This window comes from Lampetra planeri, chromosome 1, assembly GCF_965212315.1.
Source record: "Lampetra planeri chromosome 1, kcLamPlan1.2.h2, whole genome shotgun sequence".
Taxonomy (NCBI): domain Eukaryota; kingdom Metazoa; phylum Chordata; class Hyperoartia; order Petromyzontiformes; family Petromyzontidae; genus Lampetra; species Lampetra planeri.
The window spans coordinates 38935286-38958434 of NC_136107.1; the positions used below are offsets into that span (position 1 = coordinate 38935286).

General features: G+C 53.1%; 1 protein-coding gene across 1 annotated transcript; it reads right to left on the minus strand.

Moving 5' to 3' along the window:
* Nucleotides 1-1158: 1158 nt before the first annotated feature.
* Nucleotides 1159-19860, minus strand: LOC144722348 (stannin-like). The gene is made up of 2 exons (XM_078600539.1): nt 19560-19860; nt 1159-5563 (listed from the first exon to the last, which is right to left on the minus strand). The coding sequence occupies exon 2, from the start codon at nt 5469-5471 to the stop codon at nt 5172-5174; it is 300 nt and encodes a 99-aa protein (XP_078456665.1). The 5' UTR covers nt 5472-5563; nt 19560-19860; the 3' UTR covers nt 1159-5171.
* Nucleotides 19861-23149: the final 3289 nt, after the last annotated feature.

Genomic DNA, 23149 nt, shown 5'->3' on the forward strand with positions numbered 1-23149 from the left:
GATTATCTTAACTGGTCCTGGGCCTCCCCTATGCTGTCTTAACCTCATGAGTACCTGGTGAGGTGTGTAAACATCACCACTGGGGAGATAAAGGTGGTCAGGCGTGGTGCTGGCACCTCCCGCTAGTGTGCTGTGCCTTAATAGGTGCTCGCTAACAGCACTTTCCCCAAAAGTCTGTTAAGGCTATACAGGGGATTTTCGTTGTGTATGCACACAGAGTGAAGCGGCTTCAAGTGGACCAGTTCCCAAAGGGCACACGCATGACGCAAATGTCCAGTCTTGACTCACAATTTAATTCCAGATCAATTGCAAGGTGCGTCACGCCCGTGTGCAAATCCTCCATGGACCACTCTGGCCATCTCCCGCGGGGCCTCTCTCTCTCCTCGTTAACTCTGCTCCAGCAATTATCAGCGGCTTCCCAGCGGTGGGATGTTGTTCCTGCTGCTGCTGCTGCTGGAATTCCCGCACCCTGCCAACGATGTCCAAGCTGAAGACCTTCCAGAGCTTCTCTGCCTTTGTGCTGTATGGCAATTGACCTCTAAAATCACTGCTGCTGTGCCCCAACTGCACACACACCCACCCCTCCTAATCACTCACATACTGCCTGGTACCACCTCCAGCTCTGTACAGCCAGTAGTGCATATGCAGTTTCATTGACACTACAAATGCAAATTTCCTTGTGTAAACACGAGGGGAAGGACTTCTGTGCTCGACTCGTTAGGCACGCAAGGCCCACACCATGCACCCCCCCTCCCCAAGCCGGGTGGGGCAGAAGGAAACATTCCACAAGGCCCAGCTTGCGAGTTGTGGCACAGCTAAGGGACCCCGCAGGAGGACGCAACTCCAGCGTGCCAAGGTTGAGTCGTCGAGATTTGTTTATCAAAATCTTTCCGTGAAAGGGACACTGCAGTAAGGATGGGGAGGTGTTTAATGTTTAAACCGTTTTCTTTTTGTCAAAGGGGTTGGGGGGGGGGCAACTATTAGTTGCTGCCTCCAATTCCTGTCACTGCACACCACAGCCTGTGGTGCTAATCCACCCCGATGTTTAAAAGCTTTTTTTTCCTGCTTCTTACTCGAAGCCATACTTTACAGAAGGGGACAAGGTTCCAAGATGTTGATTCAGGGAATTGTGCAGAATAAAATAAGTACACAAGCCAGTTTGACGGTACTTGGGGATTTTATTTCATAATTACCGATCATAAAACAAGTTCATTGCCTCAAAAGCAATGGCCAGCCTCCGTCTCGCGTGACCCTTTATTGCTAAAAGTCTTCAGTGGACGCTCCATTCACATGGCCCGGCAACAACGCTGGGGATTCAGAGCACAACAACAACAACAACTTGCACACGAGCCACGTGACACGTGACAAGTCACAGGTGGAGTCGAGCAGCTCCAGTGCTGCCCCTGTCGCCCGCCCTTCACATGCTGGCTTCTGAACACGCCACTTCCGGGCAGATTCCTCGCGGGGACGACAGGGACGGACACGATCACAGCCAAGCTCGACCACCCAAATCGGATTCATCCATTCAGATTTGTCCCCAGAAACCGTGCGGGGGTCTTGAGATTCGTCCGCCCCGTTCAATTATTTACGCGAGTAACATGCACAGATTCATGCAGAAAGTGATTTTTCCATTCAAGACACGTCCAGCTAATAACATGCCCCCCCCCCCCCCGCAGCCATCACGAGACTGCTTCACACATGCACAAGTGTGACACAAACAAATCGTTCACTAGAACTTGAATGGCGAGTGCCGAAGTGTTACGACCTTCGCGACTCCCATCTCTACAGCATGGACGACTTCATGCACAACAACTTACAAGCATTGAAGGGTCTGAGACACATTTTGTATACAACAGATGCTCGGATCAAGCAGCCCTCAAGCAGGCATCTCCCCTGAACATCCACTTTAGCCGCGGATACGTCGCGGCGAGTTTACGAATTGTTAACCAACCAAGCAGTCACCTTAAAAAGCAATGACCTCGAGCTCTATGCGCGTGCCGCGTGGGTTAATGTTCGTTCTTTACACACAACGGATCTCATTACAACAAAGCGAGTTTATAATACGCTACCTTATGCCCATCACATGCACCGCTTTCAAATTCGCTGGTTAAGACTGGAAACCGAAACCCATGATATCCCAGTCCAGCGACGAGGTTCTATTGAACGATTCGCCCAGCATGCGTCCACGCGGCCAATCCGGTTCACAGGAAGCACAACAGGAGACACAGCAGGGACTCGGTGTAGCGCACACACACAGCGTGCACGTGCATTCAAACAGAACCCACATTTTTTCCCCCATCGAAGCTACTTGAGATAAGTGACCAAACAGAATGTACGCAACAAGTCTCCGTGAATGCCAAGTGGTCGTCTTCAACCGCGGTCTTCTTCGCATCAGGTGCGGCTTTCAATGTCAACCCACCAACGCCAGGAGTGGCCGCCTCCCATTGCCACACCTCCAGAGCAGAGGCTGCACACATTTCAGAGCCGTGCCATTCATCCCTGGCTGTTGAACACCCCCCCCCCCATCTTCACCCGCTGTGAAGAGGGTTACAGAGGGAGAGAGACGGCCTCCAGCAAACCGCATCCATGACAAGAACCCAAAGCGAACAGCACTGGCAGTAGGATCGTAATACTGACACACGCTCAAGGTGGAGGCGCCGGACACGGGCGCTGGTTGTTTACGCCGCGGGTCAACCTGCTCCCGATCCCTCGCGTTTTAAGCAACGGAGTGAAGCGCACTGTGCAGCCCGTGGGCACGGAGCAGACGAGTCACTTGGTGCCACCTGAGACGGCAAAAACTCTGTGGAAATTTGTTGTTTTTGGTGTCTGGCCAGAGATGGCACGGGGATGTGATGATCATTGAGTGTTATCACCAATTAACTTACTGGCCATATAAATTGGTAGCACTTTGCATTTTTCCTATCTCAGGTGGGACCAATGTGTGCACTGGCCCAAGGACAGAAGCCAATGGGGTGAGGGGCAAGTGAATGGGGGGGTGGGAGGGGGGTGGAAATAAAAAGCAGAATTTGACATTAAATGCCATTGGCGGCTCATCTGTTCGGGCACCGCACCATGATCCCAGCAACCCAAGTTCTGTTCCTGGCCACAGCTGACAGTGACGGGCGATATCCGAACCAGTTCAACTCTCACCAACCAGCCCTTACCAGCGTGGTGAAGTATGGTCAAACAACCCACATTACCCAATTAGCAAACGGGTTTCAGCTGCAACTTGGGCCACTGTAAATCCAAGCGTGACCCTGGGTGTTCAGCAAGCAGGAGGCTGGCGTGCTGGTTCACGTGGGCAGGCGGGCGGGCGTGCCTGCCTACAGATCCTGGTGTTGCCCCATCTGAATCGGATTTATAAACTTATCTACGGATCGCATCGGTCAAATCCAAATTTTGTTTTTTAATTCAAAAAAAAAAAAATTCGCACAAAGCACTCGCAACGCGCGGACGAAGAGGTCGTGGTGGACGACGCCGGCCCAGCGCCACCCCCATTCACAGTCACATGGTTATCGTTGTAAACGTGAGGGCAAAGCAAACCACAACCGCGGCACCACCACTCCCCTGCAGTGGGCGGTTGGGGGGGCGGGGATGGCCAGCGGGTCAAGGTCGGAGCGATTCACATTTTAGATCCCGAGTCGTCAGGCGAGACGCTCGTTAGCGGCCTGTGCATTAAAAAAATCGGGGCCCTTAAAGTTAGTGGGGGGGGGGGGAGATACCACAGGAGCGAACATAAAAATAAACTCGCGTTGCTGACCCAGCCTCATGGGGTTCGCGGTGAGGCCCAGCGGAGCCAACTGCCGTGACCTGCTCTGAAAGGCCGGGTTGGTGACCACGGCCTGAATCGGTGGCCTTCAACCCCCCCCCCTGCACTGCACGCACTAATTAAGAATGAAAACGATGAAAGTCAGCGCCAATGTTTTGCAGGTTGACAATGCAAACAAGGCTCACGCATACTTTACACCCTTGCAGATAAATCGATTGTTTCCCCCCCCCCCTCGCATTTCACCAGCTGCCCACTTTGTCAGTGACGATGCTCGCGCTGCGAAACGTATTCGCTTCTCTGCGGCACGGAGGCGCAGCAATCGACGTGGGAGGGGGGGGGGTTACTGTGAAGCAGCGTACACGAGTTCACTCTTGCACACTACATCCTGACAGCCAACTGAACCATCAACAGGAATTTTAAGGGTGACTCGCGATGATTCATCCTGGGACCGGACACATTCGTTCTCTTGAATGCACTTTAACATGTGCTTCATTTCCCTGATCAATTCATGCAGCGTCATCAATAGTCCGAAATGTATTTGTCCATTAATCCATTTGTGAAAGACGGTAACTCGGTATAAGATACGAAAAAAAGTATCATTATTTTTTTTTTTACTTACGACACAGCACGATGTGAAATGATTGCACGGTTATTTTCCATTTACTACGCACACTCACAAGTGGTATTCAAAAAAAATAATTTTCAGTTTCTCAGGGACTTACAACACTGGCTCCGGAAACCTCGCAGACCCTGTACAGAAATCAACAATTGCGCTCTGAAGGGCACCGTGGAAAACTGGCGCTCGTTGCTCAGCCTGGTCCGGGCTTCTGCGGTTGCGATCCCTGTGAAGGTCGCGTCCCATTGCGACCGCCTACCACCACTGGAGTCCCACCCCCCCTCATTGGCGCAGCCGCGCTGGCTTTTCCTATCCGTCCCTGCAGCGTCAACGTGCGAAGGGAAGCCGTTGGACCATCTGCTGGGCGACCATCGCGCGTGGCCGTGTCGGCCCGATTTGCGTGCAAATCCCAGACTATTTCGCTATTAATGTTACGGCAACGACATTAAACACTGGCACACACTTTTTTTGTATGCGAACACCGACACTTTTAGTAGCAACATCAACACTAACGACAACACCACAAGCAACACCAACACCACCGCAACATGGCGCTACGCCTACCTCTGCCAACGCAAATAAAAATGCACCCGTCAAAATGTACACACGCGTGTGCGAGGCGCAGGCAAGATGGAGTGGCATGCACAGCGCCCTCTCGTTCTGATCTCATCGATTGCTCGCAGCCGTGCGAGGCTTCCCCCCACCCCAACGCTCAACCATGAGTCCACCCCCCCATCAACCCATCACCCCCCCCCCCCACATCACCCCATCGCCCATCCGGCCTCTTCAGCTCTTGACGCCGTTGGCGACGAGCGTCGTCTTGGAGGCGGAGCGCGGGGGACCTTCTCCTCCGTGGCCCTCTCCGGGCGCCGGGGCCCCCGGCCCCCGCAGGAAGGGCTCCTTGCGCGTCACGTAGCCGCCGTCGCCGCCCACGATGCTCTCCTCGTCCTCGGCCGGCTCGGCGCGCTGGCACAGGCGCAGGCAGCACCAGCAGCCGAGCAGCAGCGTGCCGAGCGCCGCCACGGCGATGAGGATCACAATCACCGTCACGACGCCCGTCGTGGGGCTGTGGTCCAGCACCGTCATGGCTCTCTGGTGCGAGTGCTACGGACTCCCGCCGGGGGCGTCCGCTTCTCGATCGCGAGACCCTCGGTCGCTCGTTCCTCTTCGCTCCGAGCCTGCGCACGACGACAACAACAACAGCAACGTGTTTAGTGCGGGAGCAGTGTGGGGGGCGGCGGCATGCACCTCCCAAGGTCAACCCACAAGGGTCCCTTCAATCCAGGTGGTGGAAGGCCCTTCCCTTGGCTTCCTCCTCCTCCCGGCACGGACAAACAGCAAGCTTGGTGGGCACAGTCAACCAACGGGAAGCGAAACGCACGAAGGCCCAGATTGCCACAGTTGGCGCTCCTGCGTCTCGGATAAAGCCTTGGTGTCTCACAGAGCGGCGAGCGGACCTACTGGGGGCGACGGCGCAGCGGCAGTTTCGCGGCTGCTGCAGTTCTGGGGGGTCCCGTGCTTCACCCCGAGCGGGTGGCACTGCGGACAAAGGTGTTCAATCGAGATCGGAAAGTGTCCCGTTGAATTTCCCGCTGGGGGCCGACTCGGCGCATCAGCTTTGAAGCGAGTATATACAAGTGGCACCACTTGTCGGGAATTCGACAGCCGCCATCTTGTGGACAAGGCTGGACCCCCAAAAACCACGAGAATGTGGAATTGTCACCGCTGGCGTCGGGCTGCTGCAGTAATGATGTTTTTTAAAATGTTTAATAATAAGACAGTTCTTCCAAATTACCACTTCCATGACCCCCACAGCCACTACCACAAGGAACAGGTGTATTAGCGTGAGCAAAACCCACACTGCTTTGTATAAAACCCGAATGACCGGCAATCTACATCTCAGGTTTCGGCCACATCACGATTGGTCAACTAAATATGTACACGCATGCAAATAGCCACATTCTAAATAATCCATTGGAAACATCTTTACTCAATCCGTGTTGGATTACATTGTCAACCGACAGTGACTGGGAGGCATTTTTGTTTGCCAAGCCTCAATAATTTACGGCGATTAAAGAGGTAGTGATTACAAGGGGTGGCCTGAATATCACATTTTACCATTGCGTCAGACCCAGAACAACATCGGAGCAAAGGGCTGGAAGCCAGAGCTAAATTGCTTTTCATACGAGAGATGAAGTCAACAGACGAGCGAATCCGATAAGAATGGATGAGAGCGACAAGTGTGAGACAAGGCACAGAGAGAGGTGTCGGAGGATGCCAGAGACGCAGACATGAGGGGTGATGACAGGTGTCGACAAGAGGTGGACGTGCAAGATGGTCCAGAGTAACGAGGGCAATGGCGACGGGACTCGAAGGACCGAGATATACTGGGGGAAGATTAGAAAGCGGCGCTTAAAGAAAAATAATAAAATACCAGTGTGAACAGTGCTCCCCCCCCGCCCGCCACTCCAACCCCCACCACTGAATATCACATGACCACTACAGGCCTGCGTAGCAGAGGTGCCAATTGAAGCCGATTGCTAACTTAATCACGTGCAAGATAATCGAAACGGGCCCTCATCATTTAGAAAAATTATCCCCTCTCGTAACGTTTCCAGCGTTCGACACTTTATGCCGGAGACGAAGATAAACTACGAAAGAAATGGGGGGGCCTGCTTCAGCCGCAGCGGGGAGTCGAACAGGAAGTCGGCGCGGTGCACCGCAGCGAGAGATCTCAATCCGCCCCCAACGACGTGCGAAAGCGGCGGCGCCAAGCGAAGGGCGGGTGGGGGCGGACTCCCCACTGCGGCTGAAGCAGGCCCCCCCATTTCTTTCGTAGTTTATCTTCGTCTCCGGCATAAAGTGTCGAACGTTGGAAACGCTACGAGAGGGGATAATTTTTCTAAATGATGAGGGCCCGTTTCGATTATCTCGCACGTGATTAAGTTAGCAATCGGCTTCAATTGGCACCTCCGCTACGCAGGCCTGTAGTGGTCATGTGATATTGGGGGCGGCCGCTCTGGTGGGGGCGGCCGCTCTGGTGGGGGCGGCCGCCTTCACCAGCAGGGCGCTCAGACGGCAGGGTCAGAGGCTCGAGTTCGGCGCTGGGGGGGGGGGGACTTCTTGTGCGTCGAGGCTGGGGGTTAATTGCGAAGAGAGCCCCTGCACTGAGGGCTGGACTTGGTTTCATTTTCAAACCCCCCCCCCCCAATCGCCGGCAACGCGACACAGGCACCCCGTGAAGACGCCGCGGGCGGTTTCGCATTCGCAGCACCGCTCGCTCGCGTCCCCGCTCAGCTGGCCTGGCGCGCGCCTCTCACCGTGCCACTGGTAGGCCGCCACCGCCACGCTTGCGGCCGGAAATGCGAGCATTTAGGGGATTAAAACTATTTTTTTTATTTTACTAGCTAAGGCCAGCTGAGCTATGCGGCTCTTTTTTTCAGAAGCCACAATTGATAGCCCAATGAAGCGGCCTTTCGTGTGGAAAATGTATAGCAGCCAAATACTAGAAACGCACGTTGATTCTAAATGTGGAGGGAACAACCGGAGGACCCGGAGAAAAATCCACGCGATCACGGGGAGAGACATGCAAACCCCAAATGTACAGCAGGCGTCAGGGTCAGGATCGAACCCACGACCTCCTGCATACCAGGCGAGGTAGTTAACATCTCTCTACCGCGGCGCCCCGATTGCATCCTCCACGCAGGTCACTCGTGAATCCGAGGCGCGTTCTGCCAGGGCCGCATGGCATGAAGCATCACCGGCTGTTGGTGCAAGGGTCCGGTTTATTAACAGCAGCAGCAGCAGCGCACGTCTGCTGTGACCCTCTGGGGTCAGTTAAGTGTGGCCTTTGCCAAAAATAGTGGCTTCGGAAGGACCGACTACTTCATCTCATTTCTTTGGTTGCAATAGCACAACCGGGAGCCAACTAGTGGTAAAATATTAAAGTATACGGACGACAAGAACATGCAGACATTAATAATAACACGCTCCGTTTAAGTTTGCCTCCAACGGTTTTGCCCGAAGGATATCCCCCGGTCAGCATTCCTCTACGTTTGACAACGTCGAGGGGCCATGAACCAAGCATTCCTCTCGTAATCTTTTATTTCGCCATCATGCATTTCTTGCTGCGACAAACAATTAGAACGGCACGGCACGTTTCCAGAAGATAAAATTATAAACAGAAGGGAGATAAAGAGGCCTGGGAGGTGCCTCAGAGGACGGTGCCAAGCCGGACACCGCCAAGAATCGACTTTTAAATCCGTGTTACAGCCGCCCATGGTTAAACGGGTTCGCAAGTAGCGAGTTGACGTCATGGGAAGCGGGGGGGGGGGAGCCGGGCTCAAACAGTGACACACCGCCACACCGCAGTGTTCTGTCAGGGATTTGCTGCCCAGATCGCTCGATGTCAGTAGGAAATGAGACTTCATGATTACCTGCCAGAGCAGGAAGGCCACTTTGACAGCCAGGGATAATGGGGCGTGCGCATTGAAGAATGTGGCAGATCGAAATGAGCACCAACCCATTGCACAAATGGGACAACTTTATCTCCGTTTTATGGAAACACGTATTGCAAAGCAATAACTGCAAATACATTTAAAATGTTGGACTTTTACCATTTTAAATTTTCTCCGATCTAACGTACCCACAGCGGACCTCTTTGGGGGAGATAAAATGTCCCGGAAACGTGTCTGCCTTGGCTCGGGCAGCCTCACGTTCTTCGTCGGGTCCGAAAATGGCGTTGCGCAAATGAAGCGACGCCACAACGCGGGAGGTGGGGGGGGGGCGCTGATGCAACGCTGCCGGCGCTGAGCTGCATCGTCTCGCTGGGGGGGGACACACACGCGTTGCACAACTCTGCGAGAACATTTCTCCCTCCTGCACCTTCCAAGGGAAATCTCGCGGCTCGGACCTCACTGACAAGCGAGCACCCCCCCCCCACCCTCACCCTCCGTGCATCTTCCTTGCGCCGCCGAGCGGACGACCGAGTTGACAAGCAAAACCAATTCTCCAATGGCAAGATAAATAATTGCGAGTAAATTACAGCCACAACTAAGTGTAGCGGTGGGTTTTTTTTCACGCCCCTCAATTCGATTTATCGCGTCGGGACCGTTCTGGGGAGGGGGGGAGGGGGAGGGGGGAGGGGGGCGGCCGTGTCGCTACTCGTCGAGAGTTGGTTCGTTTTGTTTTCTCTCCCCCCCCCGACTCCTGACGCCGCAGCGAAGCTCTGCAACCATTCCGCACTGAACAGGCAAAACCAGCAGAATGCCCCGGCGGCGCACAATGAGATCCTTGTTTCACCAGCAGACACGAGCGGATGCTGCCCGCGCAACAACTCGCAACGCGCCGCCGGGGCATTCTGCGGCATTCATCCCCCGCGGGGGGCGTCGCACCCAAGCACGGCGAGCGCCGGCTGATGAGCGAGGCACACAAATGGAGGGGGGGTGGGGGAACTGTGCGGTGCGGCGCGTCCCGCTCCGTGTGTCCACGCGCGTTACGGCTCGCGCGTCGATCCGCTGCTGGATGAGAGCCGACCCCCTCTGCTCGCCGTGCGGATCGTCGTGGCGACTTGCCCGTGCGTCACCACGCGCTGGTCAGTGCAGGGCGCCAAGCGTCTCCGTATTCAAAGGGCTGAGAACATTCAATCTTGCTGCTGTTGATAGCAGCCAAAGCGCTACCCATTTACAACGATCCAAACGCTAAATTATTCAATTACCTCGCCCCAAGCTCAACATTCGTTGGGAGCGCAATTGACGGGAGTGACACCTCACATGCGGATGGGTACGTGACAGTGACCGGGAGAGGTCAGAGGTCGTCATTTCCCGCGGTCAAAGATACCGCAGCTCAAGAGGCGGCGATCGCTTGCGAGCAACGTGCATGGCTTTGCGTTCGTGCCGACATGCAGAAGGACGACTGCACCCCCACAACAGCTCGTGGAAACGGGTTCACACTGTAGAATCCCACACACGGACGATGCAAATGCGCCACTGGATATTCTCAAAAGGGGGTTATGCCAACGTCTGTAGCGTGTACGGGATTGTAATTTGTCGTCATTATGTACGTGGAATTGCTTCCGCACTTGTACACGCAAGTTTGTGCGTGTGCAAACGTACACGCAGAGGCGTGCTGCGGTGAGCCGCGCGCACTGTGCACCATGCGATGGGTCCTACGTGACGCACGGGTGCCCTTGGGCGGGCAGTGGCATCCGTCTCTAAAGATAGAGAGGCAAGAGCAGTAAGAGGCCCGTGTAAGATTACTTCTTGTGGACATTGAGAACTGCTGTAAACGCGCCCTAATGGGACCATCTAGGAGGTTTAATAAGCGTACGGCTTACGCCGCCTTCATTTTCAAGCACTTCGCGTTTATTGCAGCGTAGTAACGCGCAACGCTCCTGCAGTGCGCGGACTCCCCCGACAGAGAGATGAATTTTTAAATGGCCTCTCGCTGCCGCCAGTGAAGGAATGCAATCAATGCATTCATTCCAGCATGGCAGGAAACGTCAAATGATTATCCCCGGCAGAGGACCGCGGTGCATGTTAATTAAGCGCCCACAAAATTTAACTTCAACTGTTCGCGGGTTACTTCAATACACCGCTGTTAAATACACCACTGTGCAACGCACGGCCATCTCGTCTCTCCGCCGAGCGAGCGGTGGGACAAATCGCAACCACCGCATGCCGAGATCGTGATTATTCACGAGCACAACGGCACCCCAACTGCAGATAAGACTGCACGGCAGCAAGCAATTATTTCCGAAGCGTGACATTTTCAGCTGCAAATGATCGCAACACGTTCACCTTGTTACTACGCAAATTATGTTACGAAGAAATTGCCGCAAGTCGAGTTAATAAGCCACTGCACTGCAGCCGCGTTGATTTAAATGGATCAAAATTGTCCCGCATTTATTAAATTGCTTTTCTGCAATTCTTTACGTGCAGTTTACAACAAACTTATGCAAGCTGGTAATCTTAAAATCTCGGCTTTTAAACGCCCCGTGACTTTTCTTCTTTATCTGGGTACACTATCTGTAACTGCGATTAAATTACTCAACTCGCGCAGAGATGAGTTCCCATCACCAGTTCTGGTCGCACGGGGAAAAAAAGCTGCATCTGTTCTTCGAAGAGGAAGCTGCCCACACCAGGGACTTAACCACCCCCCCCCAACTTCAAACACCCCAAACCAGCAGAAAGAATGCAGAGCATTTCACTGGGATAGAGATGGGGGGGGACAAAGGCTCAGTTTGCATCCCGTATCGGCCGCAGCTGTCGCCCACGGCCATTTATTTAGACCAGAGGCCCATCGAGCCTGGAGCGCGTCCAGCGTGCAGGCACCGTTCATCCAGTGGCACGGCATTTTAACGAGTGGGAATTACAAAAGCTTTATTTATTCACGTCACACGCCGCTTTCAGAGCGCAATCGGGATGAGAGGGTATGGACCGCATTAACGCGGCATCAAGCGAGCACGCGCGGTCTTCTGCGGCAAGCTCACGCGGCGCAAGCGGCATCTTCACTGCTCAGGCGGACGGGAGAGAGGAAAGTGGCCGGCCGGCTCTGGGGTTTGAGGTGGAGCGGCCGCCACCCAGATCCGAGCTTCCAACTTCGGTTTCAGCCGCCTGCGATTAAACCGGCTTCTAAGTGACCGTTACTTTCCAATTACTCCCGGCTCATGCTGACTATCTAAAGAAAACATTGCGGTCAGATTGACGCAAGGCGAACGCTCGCGAGGGAGCACACAAAAACGGTGCGGACCGGAGGCATGGGGGGGGGGGGCAAGCGACTTCAGAAGTAGACCTCTTCAGGGGGCCGATTTTCACGACACAGGATGGGTCCACCGCTCGCCATGAGCGTTCCGAATAGGAACATCTTCACGTCACCAAGTGAAAAAGGCCACAAAACGGCACTTCGCTGGAGAGGGGGGGGGAACAAACGGCGAACCCGCCGCCATTAATCCACCTCAGGTGCACGAACTCCGGACCAAGTGCGGCCTTCCCCCTTCGGAAAACCGCTGACGCGCGCGCCGTCTTCACGTCGCGTTTGGCTTGCGGGAAGGGGGCTTGGAGCCGTTTCACCACCGAGCCGAGTCGGCCATACGGCACGGCTCCGGTCAGCGAAACCGGATCGGGCCGGGCCCCCCCAGCCCCCTCCCCCCCGTGTCGGTGAGCCGCAGCGGGCTGTCACTCAACAGCAGGCGCCCACAGGCACCACCGCCAAGCGCAACCCGAGCCTCGACACAGCCCGCTGCCGCGTAAAACTAAAAAAATTATCACACGCAGCCCCTTTCGTCGATCCACTGCTATACGGAGGCCTCGATGTAACGTCGGGAATTTGTACGTCGCTTGACCATACTTCACCGTGCCGGTCAGTGAAAAGGAGCTTTGTAGCGGATCGGATTCCGCCGGTTCGAATAAAGATTCCGATTCCTCAAAGAAAGGGCCAGCATTGACTCGTGCATGTAGTACTTCTTTCGCGCCATACGTAGCCAACCGTGCTTATCGGAGGTTTCGGGGGGGGGGGGGGGTACAACAAACAAAACACAAAAAGCAGTTCTCAAGAAGAGACATCGCTAGCCACTGGTCGGGAGTCAAACCCGTGTCGCCAAGTTCACAGCGCTGTGCGCTAACCACTGCTCCCCCCCCTCCCCCTCTCGTCCAATGCTCGTTGCACGTCCCCCCCCCACTTCCTTTGGGAGCAGCGGCTTACGGGGGAGGTGCTCACATGTACACGTTTCGCACATTCCGAGACGTGTTGTAGAAGACTCAATTACTCACAGGAACGTCCACACTCGATCGTTGTCAACTCTTTTAGGACAACAACAAAAAGAACATTTTCTTCACAACCACAAGATGATATATATAAATACACATTCCTCAGCTGGGTTTGCTGTGAAATAAAAAAAACACCTGATACTAAATTATTATTATTCAGCAACCATCAGATGCTTAAAGCTACGACAGGGACACAGTGAGAAAGTGTTGCGCATGTGCTCCCTCCCTCCCCTGCCTTGCATTAGCAAGCCACTGGAGCTATGCACCTTTAAATCGAGATTGAACACTAATTTCTTTAGAATTGCATTTTGCAATTAGCTTGTTATCCTTCCCCCTCCCCCACCTCCGATTAGTGCAGTCGGCTATGTACGGTGCGAATGAGGTTCAACAAAGATCACCCGTATAGCCTTAACCGACTGGAGGGGCCGCACGCTCCTCGGAGCCAGCGGCCGTGGCCGGCTGCCGGTGAAAAACGGCATCCATCGACCTCGGCCGCCATTCTCCCAGGCCGCCCGCTCTCTGGTCCCCTCGGCTGAAGCATTCCACAACGCAGGCACGTCCGTCTGCCGTTGACGTGCGCAAGCAGCACGCCCGCGCGCATCGTAATTAATGGGCCACTCCGCGCTCGCTCACTCGCTCGCTACTTCCTGCGGGATGCGCCACAGAGGTTGGGCGGCTGTTTGTGTGACAGGGTGTTGACTCGAGCTGGGAACCGCGACGCTTGTCGGAATCGGCGGCGGCAGCAGCAGCAGCGACGACAAACCACAAACCCGCAGGGCCATGACAGGGCCCACTCGTTCCTTGTGTGGTCTCCAAGCACACTCTGGGTCCCACAGCAGCGAGAGTGTGTGTGTGTACGTATGTGCACATGCATGTGCATGTGTGTATATGCGCTGCGCTACGAACCCAGTGACCAGAGTTAGATGCCTGCTGACGGCCATACACCGGTGACGATTATCTGAACCGACCCTGGAATTCCCCGAGGCTTTTTTCGGCCTCAAATGAGTATCTGGTGCGGTGTGTAAACATCGCCACTAGGAAGACAAAGGCGGTGGGGCATGGTGTTAGCCAACCACCCACTCGTGTGCCGTGCTGGCCTTCATAGGTGCTCGCTAACAGCACTTTCCCCAAAAGTCTGCTCAGGCTACACGGGGATGTTTGTCTTTGTAGTAGTTAATGCGCCGCAAGACAAACCTGGCAGCCAGTTTGACTCCTAGCCACTGCTAGCATTGGTGGCGAGTGGTATCTGAACCGGTCCCGGGCCTCTCCGCTCACCAACCAACTCACCAGCGTGAAGTGTGGTCAAACAACACACATGATGAGCTCCATTGTGTGGGTCGGGAGGCCTTCACCCAGCACTGGGGCTGACAGACATCTGTAAATAATTAATTATTCGTTTTTTGCATGGTGCAGGTCGGGCTGCCCCTTGACAGGAAGCCACTCAAACACGACCCGGGGTCACTGCACCGTTCGCCAGTCGCAGGGCGCATTGCCAAAGTCTTGGAGCGACTGAAAATGTCTCAGGGCGACTGCAAACACCTCACGGCGACAGCAGACGTCTCAGAGAGACGGAAAACGTCTCCGGGAGACTGTGGACGTTTCAGGGCGACTGCGACCATAGAGTGAGTACGGATGTCTCAGAGGGACTGGCCACACAGCGTGGCCCTTGGACACGAGTGGACTGCGAGGGGCGTACATCTCACGGGGAGACACTGACAGCAATCGATGGGGATGGTCGCGCAGTTGAGCATCGCACCACGTTACCATCTCGCACTGCTGGGCAGATTTTTGCGCGAGAAAAAGGGGTCTTCGGTTGTTGTTGTTTTTTTGGCGAGTCGCATTTTTCTGCCAAAACTGTGCCAATCTCTCAATCTCCGGCAATGCGGCAAATTTTCTAGCAGGTTTTGCGGCCATTTTGATTTAAATAGAAATTAGAGCCCAATACCAATACAATAATGTATACATTCAACAAGGTATAATATAGGTATTTCATTATATAAATATAATTCATCACCCTGGCGTAAAATCAGCTTAACATGGAAAAGGCCATTTAGACTAAAGTATTAAGACATTTAGTCACTGCATCACACACTTTCAGATGAGCTTCTGCAGCCGTCTGGAACGCTCCTCTGATATTAGCAAGCCACTGGAGCAATCCACTTTTATATCATCTCGACTAAAAACTAATTTCTTTAGAACCGCATTTTGTGTTTAGTAAGTTGTTCATCCCCCACACCTCCGATTAGCACGGTTGGCTACGTACGGTGCGAAAGAAGTTCAACATACATACAAATGGATATCAGCTTTTTGGGATTCAATAATTATCCATCTGACAATTTGTTTCCCAGGACCTTATGTTTACAATGCACACGAGTGGTGTCACACCGCCCGCCCCCACCACCTCCCACACTGCCTAAATGATGCCTGCAACTAATATCATGTTTTCTCACGTTTATCAAAATTATCACATTTACCCAGGGAACGTAATTTACACCGAGTGCGGTAATGCCAGGCATTTGTGGCTGCCGTGTTGTGTACAGCCAAGCTTATTGTTCAGATGGAGTTTGCTGACGCTTCGGCCAATTTCACCGTGCCGCTGAGCGTTGGACAACGTTAAAGCGTTGAGGCCAGTAGAAAAGACAAATGCCACCATGGATTTTTCCCTCCACATTTATAATAAACAAGCGTTTAGAGTATTTGGCCGCTATAAATTTCCACACCATAAGCCACTTCGTCAAGCTGTCGTTTGTGCCAGGTCGCTTCTGAAAAAAGATATATATCTCAGTGGGCCTTACCTGGTAAAATATATTTTTTTAAGTGCCACATCACTGGGTAAGCCCAACCATTCCGCTTGCCCAATTCAAAACGTACACAAAAGCCTTGGCTGGGGGTGGCGCTGGGGGAGATGTATCGACTTAAAACCACATGTCGGGCAGGCGTCAAAGGCTTGGTTCCGTAACGGGAGACCATCGCCAACAAGCGCAGGGGAGATGCGAAAATAAATGCCCCGACCGTGGTGCGTAACGACCGAATGGAGGGTCGCGGCGTCCGTTTGCAAATGCGTTCCCACGAGTCGGCCCAATCACTGCTCACTGCGATGCTAATTGATCGGGCGCGGGTTTTACGCGACGGGTTGATGGCGATTGCGATGCGTACTACGGTACGACATGTTCCACGGATGTCACTTGTCTTGAGGGGGGGCACATTTAGGTGTCACACACACAGAGCATTGGCACGGCCGTGTAGTGACAAGCTTACCACTTACCGCAGAGGGGCGCCTGCAGCAGCAGCGGCATGGGGCAGACAGGCATGGTCTGGCGCCCGGCACGGGGGCGCCACACTCGCAAAGCGCTAACGGAAAGGTTGCGAATTCTAGAACTTGGTGCAGGGGTAGAGTTATACAGCCGGTACCACTTGGTGCCGTGGTGCCCGCCACAAGAACGTGGAAAATGTTTACCACTGGTTCAGGGATATATTTGTTTAGGAGCACTTTGCCCCGATGGAATAATCTACAATTGTCTGACGGTAGTAGAGTTTTTTTTTAATTTTTACCCAGTGGATCACACTGCGTAATATTTACAGTTAATGTTTTACGCATCGGTCTTGAGATAAAAACCCAAATCAAATCGCACAATTAACAAGCTCAGCACATGCGTGGGTGCACGCAGTTTCACTACAACTATTAGCAGTGCCCCTCGTCAATCCACTGCTGGATGAGTGCTTCCCAGGGCCAATGCGGGTCGTGGCAGGGGGGGGTTAATCGACCAAATTTCACCACGCTCGGTCTGCTGCACAACATTTTTATATTTCACGTTTTCTGAAACTGTGCACATGAATGCACTGCCGATGCTATGGAGTAACATCAACGTGGGTGTAGTGGTAGGGGCGAGACCTGCCAGCACATCTCACGTTCTCTCGCGGTTTTTGTCCGAATCTCTCATGAACTCTGCGTGCGCCCTCATCCCACGACGACCCCCAGCATCGCGCTTCACACACACACACGCAGCAGCATCAGCAATGTGCCTACTGCTGCGCCGGGCGTTCGCTCACAGCAACGGTCGGCAACAAAAGAGAGACATTTTGTTTCGAATGTGCCCAAAACACACAATATTTCATCAGCCGCAATGCCATGTGCATGAGACGGTGGTGGTCCTTAAAAAATAATTAATAAACAATGTCACGAAGTAGTCCTTAATGAGCCGCAGGTTGCCAACGCCTGCCCATGGTAAACTGGTCTCCCATGGTGAACTGGCCTCCCATAGTCTCCCATGGTAAACTGGACTCCCATGGTGAACTGGACTCCCATGGTGAACTGGACTCCCATGGTGAACTGGCCTCCCATGGTAAACTGGCCTCCCATGGTAAACTGGTCTACCATGGTAAACTGGTCTACCATGGTAAACTGGACTCCCATGGTAAACTGGACTCCCATGGTAAACTGGACTCCCATGGTAAACTGGACTCCCATGGTAAACTGGCTTCCCATGGTAAACTGGACTCCCATGGTGAACTGGACTCCCATGGTAAACTGGCTTCCCATGGTAAACTGGCCTCCCATGGTGAACTGGCCTCCCATGGTAAACTGGACTCCCATGGTCAGATGTCGGCAACCAACATAACAAAGAGACTTTCTTGAATTCGGTCAAAAAAACTCAATATTTTTCACGAGCCGCAGCGAAGTCCTTGCAGAGCCGCTGGCTCACAGCAATGCAAGGGGACATCGTCACGGCTGGGCCAGTCTCACTAACCACGCACCCACTACCGTCTCCTTGGCACACAAGTGTAGTAGTAGTAGTTCTGTAGTGATGAATGATAGAGCTCTATCACCTGGTTACACATTTAAATGGATTGCTTTAATCAAGTCATGTGCAACCACTCAACCAGGCCCACGGGTATGGAATTCCACATTCCTACGACAGGGGCCAGTCGATATCAGAAATGAGAGGAACGACTAACGAATGATATTACGTGACGGAATCTTTTAAATCCAAGCGAGCGCCGCACAGATGGATCTCCTCTCTCCCAGGGAAACGAGGAGACACCCGCGTGCCACTGTGAGCCGCCTTCGTTTAAGCCACGAGATGTCCCGCGTCTCACAGCCGAGAGACGAAGCGACGAGGATGGCGCACGGGAGATGATGAGTGGGAGATGATGGAAGATTGGGAGATGGTGATGTCTGAGAGATGGTGATGATGAGTGGGAGATGATGATGTGTGAGAGATGGTGATGTGTGAGAGATGGTGATGTGTGAGAGATGGTGATGTGTGAGAGATGGTGATGATGAGTGAGAGATGGTGATGATGAGTGAGAGATGGTGATGATGAGTGAGAGATGGTGATGATGAGTGAGAGATGGTGATGATGAGTGAGAGATGGTGATGACGATGAGAGATGGTGATGACGATGAGAGATGGTGATGATGATGAGTGAGAGATGGTGATGATGTGTGAGAGATGATGGTGATGATGTGTGAGAGATGGTGATGATGATGAGTGAGAGATGATGATGAGTGAGAGATGATGATTGAGAAATAATGATGATGAGAGATGATGATGATGTGTGAGAGATGATGATGAGTGGGAGATGTCGATGATGAATGGGAAATGAGTAGAAGATGGTGATATGTGAGAGATGATATGGGAGAAGGCGAGAAATTATTAAGAGATGCGTAACAGTGAAGACGGTGGTGATGACTCAAGGGGTCTCTACTGGACAACTAATACAAAGATCGTGTGTAGCTCATGGGATTCCTGCAGCCTGAATAATAACACATCGCGACGATTTTCTCAATGGCGACGACCACGGCCCCGCTGCAGAGCGCGCCGGCGATCGGAATCGGCCGCGATCGATCCACTGCTGGATGAAGGACCACACACAACACCACACACCACACACATCACACTGCACCACACACCACACACATCACACTGCACCACACACAACACCACACACCACACACATCACACTGCACCACACAACACCACGCACTGCACAAAACACACACACCACATGCCTCCCACACACACACTGCACCACATACACCGCATCACACCCCACGCACACACCACATCGCACCACACACACCACACCGAACCACACACACCGCATCACAAGTACACAATCACACACACCGCATCACACATCACACACCCCACACACATCCCACATCACACACACATCACACTACACGCCACACGCCACACACACCCCACACACACACGTTCACCGCGGCCGTCGCCATCCCCAATCAGCTGGGCCCACGGCTCTAACTCGACGCGGCCATCGGCTCCACAGACTCGAGACAGAGACAGAGTCGGAGTCTGTGGAGACACCGCAGCACCGCCACCGCACCAGTTGAAGGACCACGAGGGTCCGCCACTTGCGACCACCGCTGCCGTAGCGCTACCCACCTCGTTCTCCTCCTCCTCGACTCTTTTGTTTCTCTTGGCGGGGGGCAGCAGCAGCAGCAGCCGCCGCCTCGGTGACTTCCACGCGCGATCCGAAGACGATTTTTAGTTGTTCTTGTTTCTTCTCTCACCGATGGCCCTTACGGCCGCTGCGGTGGCACAGCAAGAGGTGGAGGGCCCACCCACCCCCGTTCAAGCCTCGACTCAGCCGCACCTCCTCGCCCCCCTCGCTCTTTAAAGCCTCGCTCGCTACTCGCTCTCGACTACGCGCTCACCGCCGGCTCTGTGGTGGTGGTGGGCGGGCCTGGATCTCGCCTCCCTTATATAGACCCCGACGCGTGACGTAGCAAATCGCTGCCGCGCATGCGCACTGGCCAACCCCAACCCCTCCCCACACACACCATCCCTATCACCACCCCTCGCGACAAGTGACGAGGGAAGGAATCGATCCGCTTGCGCCGTCTAGTGCTGCGTTCGATTCTCGCGTTCGCGTGTGCACGCGCCCTGCAGCGCTGCGTCGCGCGGGTTAACGATCGATTCTTCTGCATTCCACACACAACGTCCGCACGTCCGTCACTAGTTCGCGACGACGGAGCAGCTATTATCGATGTAACATTCACGAAATTAAATCGTCGGTTAAGTTGATTCCCCATTGATCGATTATGAACCGGAGCTGCAATCGGGAATCGATACAGCCTCCCCCATCCCCCTCGGTTGGGAAAGCGCGAGGCGGGGGGGTGATCACGTGACGCGGCTTGGAGGGGGAGGGGGCGCGCGTCACGTGATCAGGGGGAGGGGTGCGGATTGGGGGGCGTACCCCGTGAACCCCCCCCCCTTTCACAATGGGGGGGGGGGGGGTCAGGATGGGTTTTTTACTCAGTTTTTTTCAGTAAAGTCACGTAGGTAAAATAATAATTATAAAATTAAATAATGATCAATGAAAATAACTACATTTAATCACGACGTTTCGGAAGCAACACAAGCCTCCGTCATCAGGTGTAACTGCTCCAGTAAAATCACACGCTACAGTAATTTTACTGGAGCAGTTACACCTGATGACGGAGGCTTGTGTTGCTTCCGAAACGTCGTGATGTAATTTCTTTATTTTCATTTATTATTATAATATTATTATTTTTACCTAGGTGACTTTACCGAAAACACCCTAAGAGTGTGAATCCTTGCAGTCACGAAAGCTTCAAATCTAGAAGGATGCGGTTTGAGACTGCAGGAGGAGGAATCCGAAGATCTGTGAAGCTCTTTGTCACAGATGTTCCGTGGGGGGGCACGTGTCAGAAAGTTACAACGGCAAGCAGTACAGACAACGCTGGGAGTGCAACATCTAGAAAATGGTCAGCAAGTCACCGAATATAAATAAGTAATGGATTAATTGATTACATAAGTTGGATTAATCCAGATTGCGCAAGGCAGCAAAAACAACAACAACAACACACACAATGAGACCTCCTTTATCAGTGGCAAAATATAGTGATAGGTTTTTACCCTTTCAACTGTAAATGCTTACCCCAAGCTCTCAATACTCTGATAGTGCGCTGTTTTTGAGTTGTACGCCTTTTGGTGTCATCTGGTCCAACACCAATGGAGACTAGGCTCTAAGAAAAGCTGTCTCGGGTGTGGACCAATCAACTTCAAGGACAGTGCATATCATTATCATTATCAGAGTTGTTCCTTTTTGTTTGCATTTTGACTGCTTGTGTTGTGGTTATTGCAAACATGATGCCTTGTATAAAGGTGTCAGTTTTTGTACTAGTTGAAAGGGTAAAAACCTATCACTAAACAACAACACAGTCCCAGACCACACCGAGACAACACCACACAGCAGCATGGCACATGCACACTCAAACTATCGATACCTCCACAGTTAAAGGATCAAAGTGGCCAATCACATTTGCAAATGTGGCCTCCGTGTGACCAGCACTCATCTCCTGCTTCGGGGTATTTATTTATTGAAGGAAGATGTTAACGGTGTTAAGGGAGGAAACGAAGTTGTTCCAAAAGGCTGCTGCTGCTGCAAAGGCAAAAGCTGTCACCGATTCCTCTCCTTGTTCTAGGGAGGGGTTCGTCACGTGGCTGTGTCGGGTGGACAAAGACAAAGAGCCCCCGTGTAGCCTGCAAATAATATTGGGGCAAGTGGGGCAAGTTCGTCGCGAGTAGCAAGCACCTGTTGAAGGCCGGCACTGTGGCACACGAGGGGTTGGGTGGCCAGCACCACGCCCGGCACCACGCCCGGCCGCCTTTGTCTCTCGAGTGGCGATGTTTTACACACCGCACCAGGTACTCATTTGAGGCTGAGATCAATCTAGGGGATGGCCCGGGACCGGTTCAGATAATCGCAGTCGCATGTGTTGGTGGCCCTGAGCGGGAATCGAACTCCGGTCCACGGGTTCGTAGCCGAGGAAGGGGCACGACACGCACACGCTGCATTTCACTAACGCTGCGATCGTACTTTGAAATTAAAAAATATAAATATAGACCAGAAATCAAATCGTAATGCTGCTGCTGATGATGTTGAGTTGGCACTGCTGGACAAGGGGCCGTTCATAAATGACGTCACGCATCTAGGGGGGGGGGGGGGGTTTAAAAATCGTCAAAAATCGCGTGACGTCATTTATGGACGACCCCAAGCACAAGAAACTGAAATCCGTTCGACAATAGCACCGCGCCCGTGTGGCATTCATAGGAACACGTACAATGGGTGACGTTACGGGAAAGGGGCCCTTCTTCATGGGCCATACATGGGGCACACTGAGTGGATAATTGGACCTGGCAACTTAAAACCATGGTGCCCTCATGACAATTACATTTTAAAGCATGCTTTCTGATTCCCGTGTATTCTTAATTGGCATACGAATAGTTACCTAATAACAGTAGGCGTAGAGTAGCAACCCCTTCTGTAATAAAGTAGGACGTGCTAAATAAACGACAGTGTATTAAAGGTGAAATAATAAAAATAAATAATAGAACGCTGCTCGGTGGACAGAGGCGGTGGAATTTAAGGAACTTCTCCCCATTTATTCAGCTGCCGCGCCTGGAGATTGCACTGGCGCCGTCCGCATCGCAAGATCAACGTATTCACCAGTACACCGGCGGCAGCTTACAGGATGCCCGCTCCGGTGTTAATCACAATGCCCCCTCTTCTCTGTACGAGATCTACACCCAGCATCCTGCATATGGGGAGCACTCCCCACCCACCCACCCACCACTCCGCTTCCTCGAACTCGGCAAACAATCCACGTGGAGGAAGCAAGCTCAGTTTGGGGCTTTGCGGATGCGCACTTAACCCAGTTTCAGCGATGTGAATCCCACGTGTGCCCACGCACGCCAGGGCCACGCATCCTGCAGGCCACACCAGAGCCCCGGTCTGCTGATCCTGCACGAGCGACACTGTCCTGTGTGTATGTACCGTATGTTGAAATTCTTTCGCACCGTACGTTGCCAACTGTGACAATCGTAGGTGCGGGGGGGGGGGGCGAGAAAACTAAACACAAAAAGCAGTGCTAAAGAAATTATTTGCAATCTAACTTTAAAAGTGCAAAGCTTCCTACACCCTCATGCATGGTTTAGGTGGGACTAGG